At 38.8% G+C, this 24,486-nt stretch overlaps 1 protein-coding gene across 14 annotated transcripts in view; it reads right to left on the reverse strand.

Moving 5' to 3' along the window:
• The window catches only part of CHD9 (chromodomain helicase DNA binding protein 9), a 92,957-nt gene that overhangs the window by 38,507 nt on the left and 29,964 nt on the right, over positions 1 to 24,486 (reverse strand). For 10 of the 14 annotated variants that reach the window (XM_072043879.1, XM_027467007.3, XM_072043880.1 and 7 more), the window contains exons 5-7: positions 13,906 to 14,243; positions 4,707 to 4,818; positions 1,068 to 1,214 (exon numbers count right to left, since the gene is read on the reverse strand). In XM_072043879.1, the coding sequence (XP_071899980.1) occupies positions 1,068 to 1,214; positions 4,707 to 4,818; positions 13,906 to 14,243 (597 nt within the window). Of the gene's footprint in view, positions 1 to 1,067; positions 1,215 to 4,706; positions 4,819 to 13,905; positions 14,244 to 15,108; positions 15,370 to 15,469; positions 15,806 to 24,486 lie in introns of those variants that run through there. The other 4 variants (XM_072043886.1, XM_072043882.1, XM_072043881.1 and 1 more) reach the window with 4 other exon arrangements.

The raw sequence follows: 24,486 nt of genomic DNA on the forward strand, positions 1-24,486 counted from the left end.
ATATTTTTCTTAGGATGCAGGAGGTTAACTGCCAGATGTTTATCTTAAAAGAAAGGCCAATATCTATCCAGAGAGAAATGTAAGTTCAGTTCATCTTCCAAAGACCAGACGACTCAGTGCTCACCTGCCATACACACTTACTGTGCAAGCAATGGTGATTTCCAGAAACAGACTCACTGTGTATGCCCTGTTAAATTAATCTGATACAGTGAACATACCCTGAGCTTCATTACACAGAGATGGAGAAGCAAGAACTCTAGTAGACAGGTTAAAAAGTTAGTAAAACAAAAACCTTGTAGCATAATATGTCAAGCATAGATTTACTCTAAACACAGAGAACAGAACTATGCTGTGGAATCAGACAGACAAGGTCATGCCTGTGAATTCCAGCAGGGCTTAGATGTGTGACAGACAGTGGATTATTTAGCTCTGCCAGCACTCAAGCTGTGGTCCCAGAGACAGTGAGCCCATGTTTGAAGGTTGCTTCCAATAAGGTCAACCTCCCTCCTGTCCAACTTGTTCCCAACCATAGCATCTCCCTTACAGCTTGGACATTCTTTCAATTGTCTCAAGAACACTTCTGTAAAATTTATATCCTGCCACTTTATTTACCTGGAATTGTTCAACACCAACTTCAAGTACCAGAATTGGCACAAGTTAAACACTGAAGTGTGAACCTGAGGGGAGAATGAGGAAGGAAAGGAGCACCCTTCTTAAAATCTTGCTAAGCGGAGGTCCCCATAGGCTCAACTAATTTTATATTTTGGGAAGTCATGATAACAGTAGTGCACAGCTTTATCCTGTACCAACAAAGCACAGCACATTACTCCAGCCATACTTATCCTTTGTCTTACCTTTATACTTATCCCTAATTTCTGTTAAGTCAGCAAATGCTTTTAATAGAAAAAGAAAATGGCTCTAAGTCATTTATTTCAATTCTTAAGACCTTGGCAAGATGTCACATTGAATGAACTGCAGATTAGTAATGATAATTCTGAGCTTTATTCACTGAACTCCTTGAGACAACTGGGCAGTTCCTACTACTGACCAAGGTAGATTTTACTTACCACAAATAATTGTAAAGGCTGTTCAGCAGGTAAAGGAGCTGAATTCTTTTTCATTTTCACAGAAACTTTAGCTTCTTCTTCTGATTGCTTTCCTTCTCCTTCTTCAGCATACTTTTTCCGTTTAACTTGACGATTTGATCTTCTCTTCTGCATGGAGTAGAATAAAACTAAGAGGCTTTACCAAAAACTTCCTTCAACACAAACTGCAATTTTCAGGGTTCTTTAAGCAATACTTCAGCTCTATCTAAAATCAGTGGCCAACATCTGATGGAATACATCAAGCATGTGAACCACAAGGTAAAGAAGTAGCCAAATCCTATTTTGGACCAATTAGACTATTTTTTTTTCCTAATGCTTTTCACAGGAACATTTGATGCTTTTATTTTTAGCATTCACAAGCAAACACAGATCAGTAATTTGAGGGTGGGTGAACTAAACTGACACATAATAGATCTCCCTTAAGAAAGCATCAGTATTTCAACAGCAGTTGAAACAGTAAACAGCGGAACAGCTGTATGTTCTTGTCCAATTCAAGAATCTCAGTGAAAGATGCAACATATGCTTTCTCTGTTAAACAACAGTAATATGAAAATTAAGAAGATATTCAAAAACAGTAAGAGGAAAGATTATTAGATCTTGTTGGTTAAATTGTTGATCAACTCTGATTTGATTGTTAATAGCTTGTTTCTTTATTCATTTTTCTGCTTTCTCCTCCACCTTGATCAAACCTATTTATCGCAGCATTTTGCCTACTCAGCTTTTTCGCTATCTTCCACTCTTGTTTCAGCTGAGGACAACAAGCTCCAGCTGGAGAAATAATGTTATATTATATTAAAGAAATACTGTCTAGGACAGCAATTTCTTCTCATGTCTCTGTTTAGGCGTCAAAAACTTAGATTACCTTCAGGTATCCTTTCCTTCCCCCACAGCACAAATTTACAGGACACTGCATGTGTCCTAAACAAAAGTCAATCCTATGATTGACTTGTAAACCTACTGCATAAATAGTGATAGCAGGATCATGACAGTCAGTTCACATACAGCCACTAACATTTGAAAACATTGCAATCTGCTTTAAAGAACTCATCATCACAAATAAAATCTAAGCTATTATTATTTTATTAATGTAAGCTATAACAGCTTACATTAATAAAATTTACTATACTGAGCTACACAGAAAGCATATTGTTGTTTAGGAAAAGCCACTGCTGGTTGCAGTATACTGCAGTAACCAGCTGGAAAAGAAAAAGTTGTGGATAGACCAAACCCCAACATCCTGTGGTCATGCTGGCCTCTGCAGAACAGAAATGAAGCAACGGTACGATTGCAGCACAGGAACTTTCTTCCTGACTGTTAAACTCAAGCCTTGGTCTGGCTGCACTCTGGTAAAAGACGTTTCTATACTTTAACAACTATTTGAGAAGTATTTTAGTAAGGTAGAAGTTGTAAAATCTATACAATACAGTAAACATCAAAGACTGAGCATCCGACCATTCTTCTGTAGAAACTAAATGTGCATAAAACAGTCAACTTTCCATGAGAAAAACAACCAGACTAGCTATTCATTGATAGTAAGTGTGCATGGGGGTAGTTTAAGGCAAAAATAAACTTCAGGTTTAAACAAACTCTAAGAATGTGACCGTATAGTTTAAATCAACAATACTTTGCAGAAAGTAGGCAAGCTTTTATACAAATGGCTAGTTAATAGAAGCAATGCAAAATGATGCACAAATTAAGAACAAAAGGGTTAAGAACTAGGTTCAAGTTTTACTCATTAAGTCGTTGTTGATATTTTATTTAACTTATTGAGTCATTAAAATGTATTTTCAATCCTTTTCAGTATGTCTTTTCTGAATTTATAAAATGATTAACAAAACATCTACAAACCTACATTCTCCTAAGTATTTATATAACCTCTTTTGTTTGAAAGAGGCTGTATACTTCCCTGTGCTGAGAAGTATGGTCATAAAAATGATACAAGGAACAAAAGAAAGTAGTACTGAACATTTTTCCAACACATAAATCAACATACTAAAGGAATACACTTACTGAGAAACTAAACATACCAAATGAATTAGGGAAAATTACCTAAAAATACACTAACCTTCCCCACCTGGGTTAAAATAGAAAGCTACTTGCAACAGGAAAAGAAAATCACGTTCAAATATTTAACGGAGAATGAATTAAAGCAGAGACTTAAGTAAAGCAATGGATGTCTTTCCTGTTATGCTCCCTAACTCTTGTAGGTAGGCAGAGCAGTGTTACGTGACATTCTGCAGCATGACTTTTTGCTGTCCCATTCCACCCGTCAGTGTCTCCACCCTCTGTTCCCTTCATACAAGGATCATTTAATACTAAAAATCAAATAGCTAAAAAAACCTTCCAAAACAATAACCAAAAAGGAATGAACTTCAGTCTTTTGTATTAAAGTTGTTGACCCAAAGGATTATATTCATGTGTTTACAGAACCCTGTTGGTAAGTTGCAGTACTTCAGAACCATGAAACCTTTCACCTCCTCTCAAGTCTGCCAAATGGGCCTTCCACACCAAGACAAATACCCTGAGGAATAAATCATTCCACAGTCTCTTCCAGGTAACCTTTACCTAGGGCACTTCATCATTTAAATTAATAAAAAGCCATTCTTGGAAATGGCTTTGGATCCTCTTTTCCCCAGCATTATCATCTGCAAAATACTAAAGGTCAGCTCTGCAATTCATGATTATTTTCTGACATTGTCATCAGATCACGCAATTAATTTTTACTCAGAAACTTATTATGAATATTGATTACATCCCCTTCAATGAAATTGCTACAGAATAAAAACCTGTGCATCTTCAGAATGAAATCTTAGGTTTTAATGCTGTCCGCCCAAAGGAACAGAGTTGCAATTCTGTTACTAATCCGCATATAGATAGGGTACTATCTCTTACACAGTTCATATTTCTTTGTGCATAAAGTTTGTAAATGATTAAGTGACTATACCAGGGCAATCTATTAAAAAATGAAGACAGAAAAGTTACAAGGGAGAGATGCCAGGAGAGAATGACCCCACCCCTTCAGTTCTCAATCCTGCACTTCCTTCAGGTGCATTTCAGAAGCAACTAGAGCCTGCCAGCATACTGAGCATAGCTCCTTCTGATCCAACACTGTAAAAAAGTAATTCTTCAGTTTCTACAGAAGCAGTGCTTAGAAAAAGAGCAAAGTTTGCCACAGGCCTTTTAAATGTTCTCCAGGAAGCGGTATGACTGGTAAATGCCCCTTCTATTGGGCAGTTACCACATTCTCCCCTTCTTATGACAAAGTCACCCACGGTAGGCATCAGGTCTAACAGCCAGCTCAAGAGATGAGTACTTACAGTCTCAAATCTACACACTTCTGTACTGAAATGCAGGAGATGCGAGCAGGACATTGATGTCCCATTACTACAGAGGGTCTCTAACCTACAGGATTCTCTTATTTCAAAAAGGGAAAAGTAGACGATAATGTGAGGATTGTATCAATGAGAGACATGTATTACTGAGAAAGACAGTAACTCACGAGACACCAACAGAAATATAATTCTTTGGAGAGATAGGAAAAAGAAAGCCTATAGACATAAGAGCACATACAAATTAAAGAGAAAAACCCTGACTGCTTACCTGTGAGTCTTCATCTTTCACTGGCCGCTGCGGAGTCTGCTTAGCATCAGACAACTCATCTGAAGATTCATTTTTTCTTTTCTGCTTCTTACCCAGTGTGATGATTAGCTTTCTGTTAGGGGAAAAAATAAATAAATAAATAAATAAATAAATGAATGCTATATACTAAGTTTACTTACCTTCAAGATTAAAAACAATGCCACAGACTAGCAATTCCATTACTCGTTACTATAAAAATCAGGAAGCACCACGCCCTTAAAAAGGAAAAATACTTCTCAAAACAAAAAGCTACAATTTAACACTAGGTATTTTCTACTCATGTGTCTGGGTTTCTCTACAAGTAAGCAGTTATCCAACTACCTTACACTCCTCTATCAAATATTTTATATCTATAAATGAATAACTGAAATGTAAAATCTAACATTTAAACTAATGGACAATGGTAAATTATACAGACAAAAACTGGCATACCTATCATCTGCAGGTGATGACAGTAAATAACTTGCTGCAAATAACCTCTCATTGTAAACTGTATCTTTTCTTATCAATATTTAATAGATTAGCTAGTGACAACAATCTAAAACAATTCAAAGCTGTCTGACTTGCAAAGCTTGTATGCTTAATCTAGTCATTTAATGGTGGAAGTGAGAGAATTACATGAATCCTTTTGCCTTTAGGAAAATTAAAAAGAAGCCGTATTCAAGCCCCAGTAGTTTTGTCTTCTCTAAGAACTCAGTATACTCCGAGAGCCAACACTGCGCTGAAGAAATTGGCTAAATTCTAATGAAAAGCACCAATTATTTCTCAGTTGAGCTTTAAAGGTTATACTACAAATTATGGTACCAATGTCATCTAATTTGTTTGTATTTAAAAGGTGTCAAAATATTTCTTTTTTCATATTCGAGATGTGCCAAACACTAGTCTTCAAATATGTTTTCAGTGGAATAATCACAGAATGATTACAAACTACCCAAAAACACAGACATAAAAATCTGTCCTAAAACACATATTTCACATAGTATCTGATCATCAGCTCTGTGTACCAGAGAAAGAGACAACTGTTCCGGCACACACGTCTCTGCTATTTACAGCACAAATTAAATGGCTGACAATAGCTTTTAGACAGACAATTTGAGTTATTTTATGCCAAAGTAGCATCCAATATATTGGCCACCTGAAAAGACACTGATGAGAATGCGGTGGTGGTTGAAACACTTATCTCATGTGTTCTGGGTTTTCTTTTTTGGAAGTGTCCAAAAAAAAAACCAAAAAAACTATCATGTATTTACTACAACCAAACCAGCACTCCAGAAAGAAAATGAAAATCTTAAACTACCAAAATATTATGGGTAGGATTAAACAACATGGCTGCCAAAAGATTACAGACATTTTTTAAAACACTGAACGTTTTCACGTTTTCAGTATTTAGCCGCTAAATGTGGAAAGATCAAAGAAAATAAAGATAATATTTTCCACTCCCATTTTTTTGTTTCATTATGAACTGAACAGCGCTGGAAAATGCACGATGAAATTACATTGCAATGAGTGTGATCGCAGAGCTGCCTGCTCAGAGGGAAATCCTGGTCTTCAAGTCCTTGCTTTTCATTAGGCATCCTCAGCTTGGTATTTAGAAAACACTTATCAGAATTGCTGGAAATAATTTCAACAATGAATACAATGGTTTTCCCCACTGTATATGAGAACAGGCTCTTGGATTTTTCCATTGCTTTTCCATCGCTAATGAGGAGTTTATTTATGTATTGATACTGTTGGATCCTCAGATATTTGTTAAATATGCTTCTTTCCGGAGATAGGCTTAGATAAACCACTTCCTTCCTTTTTAATCTCACTTTCTTCTGTAGAATTTAAAGGTGTTATATCAGCACTTATCAGCTAACGTGCCCAATTAGCTAATATTTTTGGAAGTAGTATAGGCAAGGCACACCAACTGACTTTCTGAACCTAGTTATACCGAGTTGCAGATACTACCATCTACCACTGATTTAAAGGGAAACGTGACAAACTGGTGGGATAGAATTTGTTGGAAGACCAGCGAACTGACAAAACCATCCCTACCCCAAGTTCTTGAGCTGCACATTTGGAGTTTGGGAAAACATGAAGCAGCATCGGGAATGCTTCTCCTGCTCCTGAATCCTGCCTGTTGCATCTGCTTCTGACCGTGGCTGGAGATAGAATACCAGGCTAGCTGAGACTCCGGGCAGACCTGGCCAGGCACTATTCTAAGCTTTGCCCTTCTGTAATCAGTAAGTGGAACACGCTGGGCTCATCTCTAGCTGTGCCTTGCTGATCTTTTCACTGAAATACCGGACATAGAATGTATTCAGACTATTGAACTCATAATTTGTAGATTATTATTTTTCTCCAATAAATATTCCTTCATTAACTAAGTGCTGAATACAAGTGAAGCTGGACAGGGTCTTGGGAGGACATTTGGTCCAATTCCTGCTCAAAGCCATGGGCAGACAGGGCCTTGCCCTGCCAAGCACTGCTCATCTCCACAGCTGATACCTCTCTGGCCAACCTAATCCAAATCTGGACTCTTTTACATAACAGTGAGTTAAAATATTTCATAAATGCATGCTGCCACATTAAACATTTGTACCTATGCAACTAGGTTCATCCCTGTTTCATACCCTAGTGCCTAATATTCTAGGCTCAGGTTCCTTTTGGGTTCAAGCAGCACAGTGTTATGAAGGCCATGACCATTTTCCTACAGCTTCTAGTGTTATCCACGGAATAGCAGATATCCAGCTTTCGAACATGGGCTTGTTTGGGGACTACAGACTTCTCTACATCTTTTCCTGCACATTTTTCACTTCCTTCTCTGTAGTTTTGGTCTCCCTGTGTGCTTACCTCTTGACCCGTCCCTGCAGTCTTATAAATATTCCACTTGTCCATCAGCTGTTATCTTCTCTTAATCTTGTATTCCCTACCCTCAGTACTTTTCTTCACATGCATCTCCCTGAAATTTTCTTAACAACTTTACACATTACTGATCAGAACGTTTCATCCTCCATGTGGATACGATGCCAATGAGGAATAATTGCAGTTTCACTTCCTTCTCATCCAGTGCCCAGAACTACCATGCACTTTGCTATCAAAAGTTGCTGAATGACAGTATGGTGCTGAAGTCGTGCGTTTCTCTTAGTAAAAATGCAATCTGCTCATATTTTGGCCAAAAACTTCTAAAAAAATCTGCTATGTGAAAACAATGACTTTCAGAAGCTTGTAAACTGGATCAATTCTGTGAAATTTTTTCATTGACAGAGCAAGTTGCCTTGCCAGTTTATAGATTTCTGCAGGAAAGCATAAAGATCCTTGGCTAAAATCCCTTTTTCCATGCTGAAACAAACTGTTCTGAACAGAAACTATCTATTCTGTTTCTATGAAAAGGAAGCAGCACACTGTAGACACAGAATAAATAATGCCACTCGACTCCATTCCAATTTCATTTTTTCTCGCCTTCTTAAACTTAAAATCTGATTACATAACATCTAGAAATACTGTAGTTTGCTTCAACATGTTTTTTTTTCTTCTGTATCTTTAAAGTAAACCAAAAATGTTGAGCAATGTATACAAACGGAAGAGATTAGAAAGAAGCCATCTGAGGAGCCAGTATTACTCTTGATCCTTAGCACATAACTCTTAATTTAGGTCTCAAAACTAACAGAAGCCATCAGCAAGAGCACCAGGAACCACTATTTGAGGAACAAATCTCTGGACAGTGTAACTACTTTCCTATAAATTAACAACTAATTAGAATCTGGTCCATTCCTCCTGTTTAATAGAATGTGATGGAAGAGCTGTCAGCACTTTTAACAGCTTTAAAATTATGAGAACAAATCTCAAGGCCTTCAAAATATTGAACGTGAGCAAGTATGAAAGAGGGAAAAAAATGAAAACAGCAAATTTGTAATAGGGGTGTAAGAAACAGAAAGATATTGCTGACTTTTAAAATATCATTTCAGTCCTGTTTTCTCAAAACCAAGAAACACTAAATAACTAATCACTAGTGTCCGAACAGCCGCCTCCCAAATACTTCATTTGCAGTCAAAGCATTTTATTAACTCATGAGTAATAAAATGCTGGTTATCTACATCATTAGTGTTTATCACCAAAAACTTAGCTAAAAATCCAATTTATTGGCAAAACAGAAAGCAGATATTTCCTTGACAAGATAGCATATCCTCTTAAAATGAGAAGTATATTGATGGTATGAAAACAGTTGCTCTCATCCTTTTAACATGTTTAATAAATAATATCAACACCTTAATATTAGCCACTGTCTCCTCCAAATATGTCTCCAATTAGTAACTTTTGAATTGGAGACAGATTTTTAAAACACTCATCTAGTCTTACTTGGAACAGGCAGCCATTTCAAGCTCAGACAGAACTGGAATAATAATGCAAGAGAAAAAACAAGTGTGTTGTTTTTTTGTTGTTGTTAATAAGACCATATTGTTTGGCATTCAAATACTTCGTAGTAGGTTAGCAGACTTCAGATTCTGTCACTTAAACCCAACTGGTGCATCAAAACTAGAGTTTGGGAGCAGAGAAAACTACGCCAATGAGTCACAGCTCAATGCAAACACATCCCAGAAAGATGATCGAATCTGAAATGTGTGTGATTTCTAGTCACGAAAAAAGAGGGTTATGATCTGATTGAACAAAGACATTCAGTGACATCTCCTGTACTTGAGCATAAATCATACAGCCTGCATTTCCCGACTTATATAAAACATACAAGACAATTGACAATGTCTACTTTCTAGGAAATTGACTTCAAGTTCTTACATTTAACCTTAAATGATGCAGGATCAGCTAATAGGTGAATCACTTCCCTTTTCTTTTCCATCCCCACATCTCCTGCTGCTGAGTTTAGAAAGGATTCAAACCCTCTGGACAGTACCATATCAACAAGTGATAATGTAAAGATTTTTCTACCAGGGTCTTGGGTCCTAAAAAGGCTCTGTACTGTTAAAAAGTACATCTGAGACCCATTTCAAGGCAATAACAATATTTACTATGTGAATAGGATCATGTAGGACTTCCTGGATTCATTATTATGCAATTTAAGGGTTAATACAAAAAGCTTCAACACTGTCCTTTTAGCACATGAAATGATACACCCATTTCTGGTAATGGGAAACAGTTTTGAACTTATGGGCTATGACCCCCAACTGAACTTTTGTAAATCTAATTTCTATGGTTTGGGGAAATTTATTTAGTTATTTATTTAAAAACAAACAAAAAATGACCTCATGATTAAAAAAATCCTAAATATAGTCTAATGATATTGCCCTTTATATCACTATTGCTGAGCTACTGCTTTTAATCAGGACCATGATATTTAATTTTGTGTTTGAGTAGGTGGGAGTACATTGAGAGCTATAAATCTAAATGCCAATCTACTTTCTTGAACAACAGAACGTTCACAAATTCCTAATTCTTCTATCCTTTACGTAAAATGCTAAAGGTAGACTTTCGAGTTTAAATATGTATCACTGTAAATGGAAGAACTGGAATCATAAGCAGCTCAAATGCTTGTAAATACATACAAGTTCTATGCAAAAATATTAAGTATTTAGATTTCTAAAACTCAATATGCTTTGCTAAATCAACAGTACATGAGAAGCAGTTCTGCAGTCCAGAGAAACCACTAAAGTAACTTAATTTTTAAACAATTAGCTTTATCAGTAATGAACATCCAAAGATAACCATTTCCATATCTGGTAATACTAAATACATTATACATGCATCCTTATACAGCTAATAATTTGTCATGCACTTATGACACTTTTGGTAATAAAGGAATTTAGTCATTTATCTTCAGCAATGCTTACAGCATCAAAGCTTTACTAATTATTGATTCTATTTCTAAACCAGAGGACTGAAATGAACACGTCTTGTTTCTTTGACTTCAGTGGGTCAGAGGATAAAAAACCTTAATCGGAACCTTTAGAAATAAAATATAGCCTGCCTAGAAAGTAATTCCTAGTAGTTTATAACTAGCAGTGATCAATTGAAAACAATTATTGTGGCTTTTATTTTTTTTATATACCTGTATATCTCAAAGGAATCGTGACAGAAGAGGTAAACAGCTAACATGAAGCCCCCAAAGACATACCAATTAATTATGCTTAATTAGGAAGAAAAAGATTAAAATCATGCTGTCCCTGATATCCAGAAACACGGTAGCTAAAACTTATCTTGATCCTAGATGAGGGCTACTCAATGCCAGTAACAGTTATATTGCATTATATTTAAATGCACATTTTTTTTTTCCTTTTTACTAAAGCCTGTTGGCTAGCAGGCCATTTTAACTAGGTCTGTTCAGCAACTAGTGTGCCAGCTCCAGCTCTGCCAGGTGAGCCAGGCAGAGCACATCATTTTCACAGCTGAGTAACTGTACCTCTCTCAATCCTCCTCAAGAGGAGCACACGACATGCTACACGGTCAGGACCTAAGATCCTCGTTAAATCCTTGATCCCAATCTGCGTACGAGCTTGCTGTTTGAGTACTGGACCAGAGAAGGTACACAGTACACTTGTGCTTGTATTGGACAGGCTACGTCTGATGCACAATGGGATGTGAGAGATGAGATTAAAGCCAAACAGGAGTCACCTGGAAAATGAGTGTGACTTCACATCTCTCAAGCACTCACAGCTCCACACCACCTCCCAAACACAGAAGTTCTCACGGAATTCAAGTCCTCCTGTCTCCTTGCCCAATAAAGGGCTCAATCTTCTAAAAGTATTACTTGAACACAGTAGAACTTTCTCCCAAGATTCAATGGGAGCTTGTTTTATTTTAAGATAAAGGGGAAAATGGATGTAGCAACCCACACATTTAAAATCCTAATACTATTTTGATGTCACAATTTGCAGAATGTGCTGAGATTCATTAAATATTTTTCTAATAATGTAAGACAGGAAGAAACCTTTAGAAAACGTGTTTTAATAATCTAAAACCCTTATGAATTATTGGATTTCATTTCATTCTTCCCTAGGTAAAACAAATTTTATTAAAAACCTTGGTAACCAAACTTTCTTAATCACCTTCGAATAGCCAGTTTTAGCCATACTATAGTAAGTGTTCTACTTCCATAAGATCAATAGGTACAATTACAAATAAAACAGAATCTGGTAGGATTATTTTAAAACAGAAAGCAGAGCCTTCTTGCAATTAGTGCTATTCAGGGTGTGTGCTATTCCCTATGGTATACACTCATGCTAAACACTTGGTATTTTATTTATATAAAGATACGTATTTATTTATAAAACTGTAAAATAGTGCTAACACAACATGAAACCACATCAAGCTATTCAGATACAAAAATGAAGCCCATGGACGTCCAGAAGCATTAGATTTACAGCAGTCCACTAAAGCGTATGGAAATTTGGTAGAATCCCTAAGTTGTGGCTCTAGAAGACTTTCACAGCTCTCCAATATGACCTGACTCCTAATTCTCCAGGTATCTGTCCCACGTTGTTAACTGAACTTACCCATGCTGCAAGGTAGCATGCTGCTGGGGCACTCGATTAGACTGGTAAATAGCAGGGAGGGAAACCTTCGCAGCTCAATGCAAAATTACACAGAGTTGACTGTACCGAATTAAAGCTGTCTGCCAGCTTCAGCGTACTTGGGATCAAGCACAAACATCACTTAAAAACCCAGTTTGACAAATGTCTGCTTGTCATTTGATACTACCTTGTGCAATCTTGAGAACTGATGCAAATTGATGTGCACAGCTAAGCATTTCATGAAGACAGAAAACCGAATGCAGAAGTGTTAATCAAAGGTAAAAGCTCGTTTCACTATTCTGACTAAAAAGCAGCAAAAATATGGGAATTATGTAGCATATCATAAGGATTCTTTTTCAGTATGTTTTGTTAATTACCTAGACAAACGGCTACAAAGCACCTAGAGCAATTCACATAAAGGTTACAGAATCTGACAGTGGCTGAACAACAGTGTGCAAGTTTCCTGGTTAGAAAGACCCACAAAACGCCTACCTGTTATAGAACACGAGTAAATTCAGAAATGTGAAAGGGAAATCAACTTTGGAAGTACATATCCAACTCGCCCGCCTTTAAACAAGACCAGAGGGGTGAAGGGGGAGAGCAGGAGAAGGAACCACAATGAAGTGCTAAAAAGTATAAGCAGCATTCATTTGCAAACCCTTAAGTTAAAGGGAAAGAAATTAAGACCAGGAAAGTTCAGGTTAAGAATCAAGTTATATTTAGAGTAGTAACCTTTATACTATCGGGTAACTTCTCAAGGAAGTGGTTTGTTTGGAGCATGCAAGCAGAGAAATAGGCTGATTAAAAGAGCATTCATTTCTCCTCCGTATAAATGAAAATATACATATGCATATGAGACATTTAAATATGGACAGACATGCCAGTTCCTACGTCTGTTACTGAAAAAAGGGCATACCATTTCAAACAAAAATCTAATCGTAGCTAAAATTTCCCTTTCAAGTCCTGACTGACACACTTAACACTGGAAATCACATTGTTTCCTTTAAAAGTATTCTGGAGAACTAGGTTAGCTCTGAAGTCAGGAGGAGTGCCATGTATCGAATGTTCTGCAGAGCTCTAACACCTAACATGCCTTTTGAAGGCTTCTCACCCCCAGGGCATCAACCCAGCTTGATCCAGCTGAGTCTGCAAAATCTTTAAGAGGGCAGATTAAGTCGATATGACTGAAGGCTACAAAATACTTAGAATTCAAATTTTCCAATATGCACTTTACTTATAACACCCCGTGTGGTATCTGTAAGAATATTCAAAGTATCACACATTGAAGATATATACCAGAATTGATAAAGACAGCATTTATAATATCAGATGAACTTAATTTGGAGTCGGAACAGATTACAACAGTAGGTGAAAAGACACTAAGATACTTTGGTGTTGTTTATACTTCAAAATAAGTATAAAGAAATGTAGGAAATGGATTTAAAACACAGAAGCCATTCCTTTCAAAGGACAGTTCTAAAATGATTTTATCTGAAAGGAAAACAAAGCATTCTTGTTCCTGAACAACAAAGTCCACACATGGACTTAATTAGGAAGAATTTTGTGTAGGCAGCGAAGGAGAATATTATCAGTAAGCAGTTTTCATTTTAATCACAGATGTGCAATCTGAGAAGACAACATTTAAATCTACTTACCCAATTTTTGTTTTCTCTTTAATTTTGGTTGAGGAACCAGTTTTTGGTTTTTTGGTCTCCTTGTCCTTGGGTTTGGTTTTAACTTTTCTACCTTTCTTTTCCTCCTTTCCTTCAGCTGAAACACTGGGGAAGTTTTCAGGACTCATTACTCGTGGAATGTTTCTCTCTCCTCTCTCTTTTGCTTTTGCAATTGCTTCAGATATTATGCGATTTGCCTTCTCTTGTTTACTTTCAGAGTCTGCTTTTTTCTTCTGCTTCTTTTCAGACATTGCCCTCACCTGGGTATTCTGCAACTTAGTATATGATCCTGAACCATCAGTCTTCTTGGAGGAAGGAGGCTGTAGAAAGAGACAAAGTAAACAAAATTCCCTTATTTTAACAATCTGAATTATTTCTTACAAGGAAAAAAAAAAGTGTTTTTAATCTAGAATTGCATATAAAAAATTAAACTGGCAGAGACTTATACAGACACAACAAAGAAGAAATTCTGTTTTTACCACAGAATGGCGTGGGTTTCAGAATAAGTACATCAATTGTTGGTTTTACACAAGCAGTCTGCATACCGAAAAACAGGAAAAAAAATCTTCACAAAATTCTCTCCGCGTTCTTTCCTCCTCTGTGGTTAGACACACCGATCCCTAACCTTCCAAGCATTCCCATACGTTTGACACAAATCTCAGACATCTCCAGTAGATATTCTTCTCATAAAATCTGAGAAAGCCAAGAACTCCCAAAGGTAACAGCATCAGTATTTCTTCTTCGGTATGATACCAGGACCACATAGATCTTATGGTAGACATAATATCCACAAGACAACTCAGTGCTAACCAGAATTGATGCCGAACAAAATCAAGATTAAAAAAGACAAAACCAAAACTAAGCCCATGCAGCTCTGTATCAACCCAAAAATACTGCTTTCTGATCATTTTATTTAGATCAACATAGTACGTTCGTTCGAAAATGCACGTCTTGTTTTTGCTTTCAGGTTTTTAAGCACTATTTCATCGATGCAGGTTGTTTACGCAAAGAATTCAATTCCAAATGAGCAGCCGCTCTTTAAAGAGAGCAGAAGACATGTTTTTGCTTTCTTCCCTCCTGCCCCCGCCCCCCTTTGAGGAATGGAAAGAATTTCCTATTCAAACAGACAAAAAAAAAAAAAAAAAAAAAAACAACCAGCAGATAACAGTTATGTTACATTCTCACCCGTAAATGCGCCTCTGACTACAGCACGAAGAAAAGCCACCAGGAATTTCCAAACACATTTTCAGGCCAAATCCAGTGCACTTCACTGGATACATTTTCTATACGTGCCTCATCAAAGGCTTAATAGCAGTGCTGCGGCAGCAGGAAGGAGGCAGGGTTTAGGATCACTCTCTAAAATGCCACCTTAAGGCCTACAGGCTATAACAAATAACCAAGACTCGAGAAAACAGCCACAAGCTCAAGATGGCGATGCAGCACGGCTCCCGCAGCAGCAGCCAGTAATAAGGAAGGTTATTCAATCCCATTAGCCTTTTAGCCCAAAGAACCCCTCCTCCTCCCACTCATTCAGGCTTTCACTTACCCTTCCTCTTGGCCTCTTCACTGAAGACATTTTTGGCGTCAGACAAAGGCTTGCCCTCTGCTTTTTCAGCACCCCAGGCAGTGCTCAAGAGAAAAGCATTGAAAGAAGATTGCTAAATGGCCTATTTAGCAAGCTGCAGCCAAGATATGCACAACCCTCCACAAACACACATTGGGATTTATCAACATATTTCTCCCTTGGCAGGCGTCCGTCCACAGATCGTCCCACTCAGGTAGGGCACAGCCCGCCTGCCGCCCCTCAGCAGCGGGGCTTCCAGCCGGGCCGTAAGCAGATAGCCAGATTCCAACAAAGCACAGAAAGAAATGAATGCACAAAGCATCAAAATGCATCAGCATGAATATTAGAGATGTCGTTAAAAATACTGACTCCTTCTGCGGAAGTAGGCCAGCAGATGGTGCTACCAGTTATTATTCCATTAGGCTCTGCAATTTAACCCCCAACGGACTGTTCTTCCCTACATGTGGTACAGGGATTAACTCTTCCCCTTCCACCGCTCGCCGTACACCGCTGCTGTGCCTGGCTTTGGGCTGAAACCGGGGGCACAGAGCATTTGTGAGGCTGGGGCTTCCCTGAAGCGCTCCAGGTCTCGCATCGACGCGGGGGGCGGCGACGCACACTGCACTCCGAGCCTCGGGCCTCAAAGCCAGTTTGTCCTCCGACATACCTTGCTCTTTTCTTCCCCCCTTCCAAAGGCAGTTCAGCACTGTAAGCAAGCACCAGTGACCACATCAGGACTTGTTCACAGGCTTCGCTGCTTCCTAGAGAAGGAAGAAATCCTGAACGGGATCTCAGCCTCTCCCTCAGCCCAGGTCTACGCACACCTTGTGGTGAGGGCCCCCCCAGTTACATGGGACATGGCTTTATGGAAAAGTCCTCCCCATTTTAAGGTTGTTTCAAGTGCTATTTTAAAAGAACAGACGCATTTTTACATGTGTTCTCAAAAAACACAAAAAAGTTACTAAAAAATAACTCTCCAGAGTTATTTAACCCACCTTTGTCATCACAGCTACTCCCTAACAAAACCTCCTTTTATTCTTTTCCTCCTCAGAAGCCCACTAAAAAAGAATCAAGAAATAGCTCAGGATATGATTTCTGTTAGGATTTTGACTGTTAAGACTAGGCCTTACACTTGACCAGGATTTTACTTCTATTTAAGATTCACTTCAAAATGAACCTCAATTGGCACACTAGCGGTACCGGCACATGAAACAATCCTTTAGTTAACAGTATCACCTAAATTCAGAAGGTATTTCTGCACATATGCAGCTTCACTACAGAGAATTATTAAATTTTAATTTTGCTTTTAGAACCCTAGCCAAGATGCTTTCACGTTATGGTTATGCAATATATAACAGAAACTGCTGTCATTTATCTTGCAGAGTTACCATTTCATAACTCAGGACGATGCTAAATAATGCACTATTTTAGCTTTTTGAGATCAGTTAACAAAAAGAAGTTTCCTAAGGCACTCACAGTATGATTTCAGCTCTAAGCCAAATGCTACTGAAGTTGGTACGGTTAGAGGACTTTGAGAATGAACGTCCTCTCTGAACCATTCTAGGGCTGCAAACAAACGAAAAAGCCTGCCTGATAATTAAGTGGGCAAGAATAACCATGGTAGCTTTTGGGTAATTCTTCTGAAATCCTCTTCCTAAGTGTTTTGTTACTTTAGGATGAAATTTCTCAGGCTACATCTCCTCAGAGCTGCCCCACAAGTTATTCCTCAACAACTTGTTTTACTGTCTTTTTGTAAAATCCTGAGCATGCTGGATGAGGCTACTGTGTGTTTTAATTCCTGGGGCTGGCCCACTGCTTCGTACTCCATAGTATTCCTTCTGTTTTTAAGTTACATCTCCTGCACTCCACCAACAGTAAGCCAGCTGCTGGTTAAAGGGCTGAGAACGTACTCTTTCGGTTTTGCTGTGCCACTTCTCACCATACTGGAATGACACCAACAAAGATACCGGAAGGCTCCAGCCAGCCATTCTGAGCTAAATAAAGCCGTAGTGAAACCTCCATCAGGGAAGTCACATAGGTCACAAAACACAAAACTGGAAAGCAATGCAACTGAGTTTAGATTAGAAGACCCAGAACCACCCGTGCATTACAAAGGACAACGTCTGCATGTACTTAGCAACCACAGCGACATAAAGGATCTGATGCTGCAGAGGTCTTTTATTTTGATTACCAATTCATCCTGAAATAAACTCATAAGCAGTTACAAAATCATGCACACTGGAAATAAATTCTGAAAGCTACACAGCATCCACAAGGAAAAGGACGAAGCCTTTTGCCAAGCCAAAAACACCCCTTCCCCTCGCTCCGAGGGGACGCCGATCAAACACCCTCAAGGAACACGTCCTTTTGCCAGTGGCTTACAAACCTATTTCATCTATCAGCATTGAGAAAGAAATGCTTAGCTGACAAATGTGTAGGAGAAGGTGGAAAGAAAAACCCTGAGGCAGACGTATTTAAAAACTGAATATTTTGTTCGGAAAAATATGCTTTTAGTTTTCGTGGCTGCAAAGATAATCATCCCGATAGAGCCAAACGTAAACCAACGTGATGTTGTCTCGAGCCTGCACGGAGCAAGCTCCAGGGTGTGTGGTGCTGCTGACAGCTTTGGCGAGCAGCAGCACAAGGACACCACCGAGCTCCTGGCAGTTCCCTGCTGCTGCTCTGAGAGCTGTGGCAGCAGGGAGACGTGGGGAACCACGTCAATCCCGTGTCGGCTTCACGCTGCCGCCCACTAAAGCCATTAGCAGCAGCAGGTACGGGCTGCCTGCTGGTCACGTGGAAGAGCTATCCCTAAGAAATATTAAGGGTGGAACAGATAAAACGAGAGCTGTAGGCTTCCCCACAGATGCCTTGATTCACAGCTGCCAGCAAAGCATCTTCCCTTCAGCGGCATTGAAAAGACACCGATGTGGTGTCTTACAGGGGCAGAAGGTACTCGACATGTCTGATTGGTATCTTAATTAAACTCACGTAAAAACAATCAAATTACCAGATGATACCCAGAAACAATCGTGACAGCAGTCTTCCTGATAGCTGGGAATACTGTACCAGGGAGGCTTTTCACAGGAAGGAGTTTCTGCAACACTTCAGCGTGGCTTTCATCAGCCCAGCACTTCTCTGGCCTAACAGCATTTCCCACATCAAGGACAAACCTCTGCTTGTGCTGTGCTTGTCTTTTTTTTTTTTTCCTTACGTCCCCTTCAAGACCTAAACACACTTTAAATTTGCTCCATGACAACACACGGTTTCTCCACATCCCCTGCATATCACTACAAAGGAAGTCCCAAGAAGAAAAAAAGGAGTTTAACATAGGAAAAGCTTCCATCTCCTAGAAAACCCTCCCAGGTGCTGCCTTACCTGCTCCATGGACAAGGTGTTGCTTCTACTGTACAAAACCCTGCCTGGCAGTAGGCACGGGTACCATGCTGGAGTAGTATGGCTCTCCCTTCCGTGTGCACACAGTCTTCAAGAGCAAATTTCTCTCTTGAGTTGTGTCCATTCTTGATGTACTTACTCTAAGGCCTAGTGATGCTTTTCCCTGGTATTTTCATTAGTCACACATTCCTGACTACAATTATATAACCCCCGTCTTTTTTTTTTTTAATAAATAATTATTTTCACTTGTGGATCAGCTCACCCGAACAGCAACTACCACTACAAAATAAATTATGATCCCAACCATCCTAAAAAATAGAAAGCTAAGGGTTACATTCGCAACGCCTTGAAAGACTCTTCCTTCTACTGGCAGCAGACATCTGCATGAAGATGCAGAAGATCTGCAAGCACGAGGTCCTGTATGGCAAGAGCATAACAAGTTCTTGCTAGTCTACCAGGTCATTAGGCAAATCAAGATGACCTTGACATCAACTGCACTGAAAGCAGCTAAAATTAGCCACCTGGAAACCTGATCTTCATGCATTACCACTTCATCATCTTTGTCCCTGTTTATTACTAAACAAGGAATCCCTTTGTGCATGTCAAGCCACCAAAATAGTATCAATATCCCAGCTGTGACACAAATATAGGAAGAATAGTAAAAATGATCATGATCAGTATTGTTTCTATTTCTGTTCAAATTAGATTGTCGTATATTTTCCTATTAGAATCACATCAGAATTCGGAAACTGCAATTGCTTTAAGCTACCCCAGAGAAAACTCTTAAAGGAACATACATTTATCATTTGAATCACAAAACTGTAGTTAGGAATGCAAATCAAAAACTGCATGAACTCAATTCAATGACTTCTGAATTCCATTCGAGTATTCTAAAATCTTTTTCTCTACAGAAGCCTGCATAATTAACTCTAGTGGTGGTTTTAAGACAGTTTTATAATCAAAAAGAAATCTATTAAAAAAGAAGATACCAGCTCACTCTCTGTACAGAGTCTATTTGTAGAAGATCGCTTACAAGACAAATGCGTCACCCCACGTGCACACAGAATCCTCTGCTGAATGGCAATTCCAGAAGAGGCAGTGATTTGTCTTTTGATGACTTACTGTGACAAAAACTTCAGTTAAATCAAGCTGCTTCCACACAAATGACAGAAAGATCATCTAAACATGCATGAGGGTTTCTTTTCTCCAGAAAACCTTTTTTTTTTCCTCCCTTTCGGAGTTCTTTCTGACTTGCTTGTTATTTTCTGCTCAACAGTTGCCCCATACCATCTGTTGGGATTGCTCTACAGAACTAAGAGCACTGTTGAACGAAGATCCATGGGGTTCTATAATTTTTCCTTCCTTTTTGGTGTATATATGGAACTAATAGGAGAGTCAATGAAGCATTCTAAATTGCGATTCTTTCATTATGCTGAGAATACTCCACACTCTGCTTGGATCTTATTATCAGCTCTTATAAATGATTCAGTGTTTCAGGGATACAGAATTTTAGAGATAGATATATGAAACCTAACCTGAATTAACATTGAAGTGTTACAGATAGATTTAAAAAAAAAAAAAAAAAGATACAGGAAAAAAATTACCTTTGCTGTCTCCCATATTTGTTACCTGTAACATTGATAAATGAATGGCTGACAACTACAGCAAAGTGAGGAGCCAACAGTCTGTGTCTGTATAATAGGCACTTTTGAATGTAAATTTGGCTACTGTAGGTCATACCTTACCACAAATTTAACACTAGGCTTATGATAAATTTTAAATTTACGTAGAAATGAAAACAGTAATGTAAAGGCCAGCAATGTTAGTCATCTTCCTAGGAAGAAAGAAGCAAGTGCTTTTCATGTCCCACACGCACACCAGCAGGTTGTTGCTGCAAAGGCAGCATCTGATACTGGAGAATGAATCTGTAGTGTGCATTTTTGTGTGTGGAAGATTTTGTTTGAGCAGAGGCATTTTGGGGCTCAGCACCAAACAGGGTGAATTGTTTTTCTGACTATTCAGTAGTGGTATAAAAACTGTCTCCCAGTATATCTTAAAGGAAGCACTATGTAATGGAGCGTGTTAAACTGCCAGGAAATGAAAGAAATTGAGAACCTCATCCTGCTCACCCTGCCAAGCTACTGCACTGGATGCGTGTCAGCTTTCAGTGGCCTGGAGTGCTGTGCCCATCACGTACCGATTTCTTTTGTTCTAGTCTGTAGCACCGAACACAGCTATTTGGAAAATGACATACACCAACAAAACCAACTTCCTCGGCAGCATTTCTCAGGTGCTGTCTGTCACATGCCCAACTAGCAGCACTGAGTACTTGCCCTGATCCCAGGCTGATGCACGGCAGGGGTTTTGCTGCAGCCACAGGGCGGGCACCCTGCCAGAAGAACCGCTGCGCTCAGCGTGAGCCTCAACGCCCTGCTCCTACGTATGAAAAAAGTAACGACCACATTCAAGTCAACTGGACTTGTGAATGCACTGTAGATTTGAATTACTCAAGTTCAGAGCAGTTTTGGAGCCATGCCATACCTCTGCAGATTTTCTAAAGCTTCTAATGCCAGTCCTCTGGATCCAAAACTCTTAGCTTTATTCCCCCAAATACGTGAATGTTTCCAACAGAAAAAGCACCCCTACTTGGATTCTTTCTTATACTCTCGACTGAGCTCACCTGCCAATTTTTACAATTATTTAACCTCTTAAAAAAAAAAAAAAGTTCACTTAACTCAATACTCTATAAAAAGAATGTCACGTTTCACCTCACTGGTTTCACACAGGACCTGTGCAAGTATCTGGAAATAGATGTGTCATATAATTTGCCAAATACAGACAAGAAAACAACGCAGATCTTTCTGATTTTAAAGAGACTGGACATTAGAGTACAAAACCCCCAAACAAAGCCCTACATATGTATTGATCCACTGAAATCTCAAAACATCAAAGATATTCTTAAAAAGTACAGGTAAAAGGCAGCTTCTGCTGGAACATACTCCTGGTTTTGCAATAGGACAACTTTTATTTAACAGGTCAAGGAAGTCCAATAGCTTCTGTAACAGTGTGGAGCAGAATGCTGCAAAGCAGCAAAATGGAACATCTCTCTCCAACTTACCTATTTTTTTTTTAAAGTCCTTTGTACTCCATAAAAATATATTATTAACCCAAACTGCAGTGATTTTTAGTCTTTCACCACTGAACATGGGTTAGTTAAAATCATCTCTCATCATCTCATCAAGTGCTTCAAGAACCTGCTAAGTAACAATACGGGAGCAAAGCAGAATAAGCTGTTAACTTTGTTCTGTACAAAACTTTTCTCTGACAAGATTGAATTCAGTTGAATTTTACATTATATTGTAGATCCAAAGTAAGGGGACTCCCTGTACAGATATTACATGTAAATATAAAATGCTGTTAGGGAAGGTAAGAAATAATTTTTACCGTACTGAATGTAAGCTTTCCTTTAGACAAAAATACCCTAACATATCCAATTTTAAAAATGAAGAAAGCTTACTGAGCTTGTGTTCTCTGTTCAAAAAAAGTAGGATAAGATTACACTTTATTTCCTAACTTTCATAATGCTGATAAAGGAAAAACAAAACCACATCACAAAATGGAAGCAAGCAACAGGAAACCCCTAAATGACTTAACTGAAGGGTGTTTTTTGGTTTTTAGTTTTGTTTTTTTCTTCCCACAAGGTAAGTCATCTTTTCAGACATTTTCCTCGAGTTATTTTTGGAGGCTTTGCAAAAAGAGATAAATATACAAATGCTTATTATAAAATTTCATAAACAATCACCACCAAAATAAATACACAAATAGAAACTGAATTTTCCTCCAGGAGAATGATTCAGTATTCCCTCTTTCCTGTTTGCAAACACCAGGTCTCTTGAAAATATAGCACGTAGCAACACAATGTAGCAAGTAAAAGCTTACTGTGGAACATTTTCTATTCCTGCTACTATGTGCTGAATTGCTAAAAAGCAGCCTGGCGGTGCCATGAGCAAGGAGAGTCGAAATGCCAGCATCACAACTGTTCGCTGACAGCAAGCACGCTGCAGGCACCGCCAGACCTGGTCCCACTGCTCCTCATCCAACACATCCCGTGGCAGCCAGAACCCTACTGAGGCAGCCTCAGTAATCACACACTCTTTGGCTTGTGTCTTGAAAGGAAGATTGAGCTTTAAAACATTCAGAGAAGCAGCTGCCCAGCTCACAGCTGCTCAGTTTTCCTCCAGCTTGTTTTTTAAAAAAAAAGAAAAAAAAAAAGCAAGGCTACACAACCACGTCATACCAGGTTGTGCATTTACGCCTCCAAGTTCTCAGTAATTTCTAGCCCATCGATCAAATTTAGCCAAATTAGGTACGTCTCTGAGATAGCTGTTCTTTGGCAACTGGCATGAAGCACACAGGATTTAAGCAGGATGTGGGGCAAGGAAATGAGCTCAGTCCTCATTAGACCTCCGAGCATCCACTTGAGATGCTCTAGGTGTTGGGACCACCAGCTGCAAAAGGCAGCCCTTGGACACCACATCATCTTCTCATTCTTCCCTTTGTCCCTACTCCAACCAAAGAAACCTTCAACTTCCCTCTGCTAGAGAGCAGTCAGCAATTCTCCAAGCAGTCTCCTCGCTACCTCCCTCCTCTCCCCCCTACCCCAGAAGCCATTCCAGTGCATCAAAAGGAAAGAACCACGGATATCCTACTGGGACCCAGATTTCTTCAGCAGCTGTTTGATCTGAGTGGCCAAAATCTCCATCTTTCACACCCGGTTTGTTACTCCTGCTGTAAACTCAAACTGAGCAGCGTTCACATCACCTTGAGCTTCCTGGTCCTCCTTCCCAGCGGCTCATCGGAGCGCCTCCAACCTGCCCAACTGACGGGACGGTTGAACTGCCCACGTTATGGAACGGCTGAACTCTTGGAAAACAGCAAAGGCTGTAGTGTACAGGCCCATTTCTTACAATGTTTAAGCTACTGGTCCTGTTGTGAAGGCCTAGTATCACTCTCTAGAATTAACACATGATTGAAAAGGAACTTTACAATGTATAAATTAAAATAAACCAATTCTGGAGATTCAAGAAAATTATGTATTCACAGAAACACAGGGCTTATCACTCCTCCCTCTCTCTCAAAAAAAAAAAAAAAAAAAAAGTTTAATACAGGAAATGTAAGATTTAGGATAATATATCATGAAAAAAATTAATTTCTGTACTTCCATCCTGAATACTCAAATTTACTTCAATTCTCTATGCATAATAACATAACAAAACAAAGAGGAGAGTGCTGTAGATAGTTTCCTGTCAGTTTCAGAAACTACTACTTTCTACACTTTTTTTCTTTTTTCTTTTGATGTTTTATCGCTCCCACCCTGAAAGGGTAATAAACTCACAAGTTTGGCTGTCTGAAGTCAGGAAGAATTCACATGTGCAGATTTAAATGCAGAGACAAGTCTGATGCAGTGGTCTAAAACTTAATTTATTTTATTTTATTTTTTTTACTGCCAGAAAGGAAGTTAGTCTCCGATGGGAAAGAATCTTTCAGAAAGTGCCTCTCTGGAAAGGAACAAGATCTGCCATAATGCAGCAGCTTACTTGGAG

The sequence above is a fragment of the Anas platyrhynchos genome, chromosome 12, assembly GCF_047663525.1.
Source record: "Anas platyrhynchos isolate ZD024472 breed Pekin duck chromosome 12, IASCAAS_PekinDuck_T2T, whole genome shotgun sequence".
Classification (NCBI taxonomy): Eukaryota; Metazoa; Chordata; class Aves; order Anseriformes; family Anatidae; genus Anas; species Anas platyrhynchos.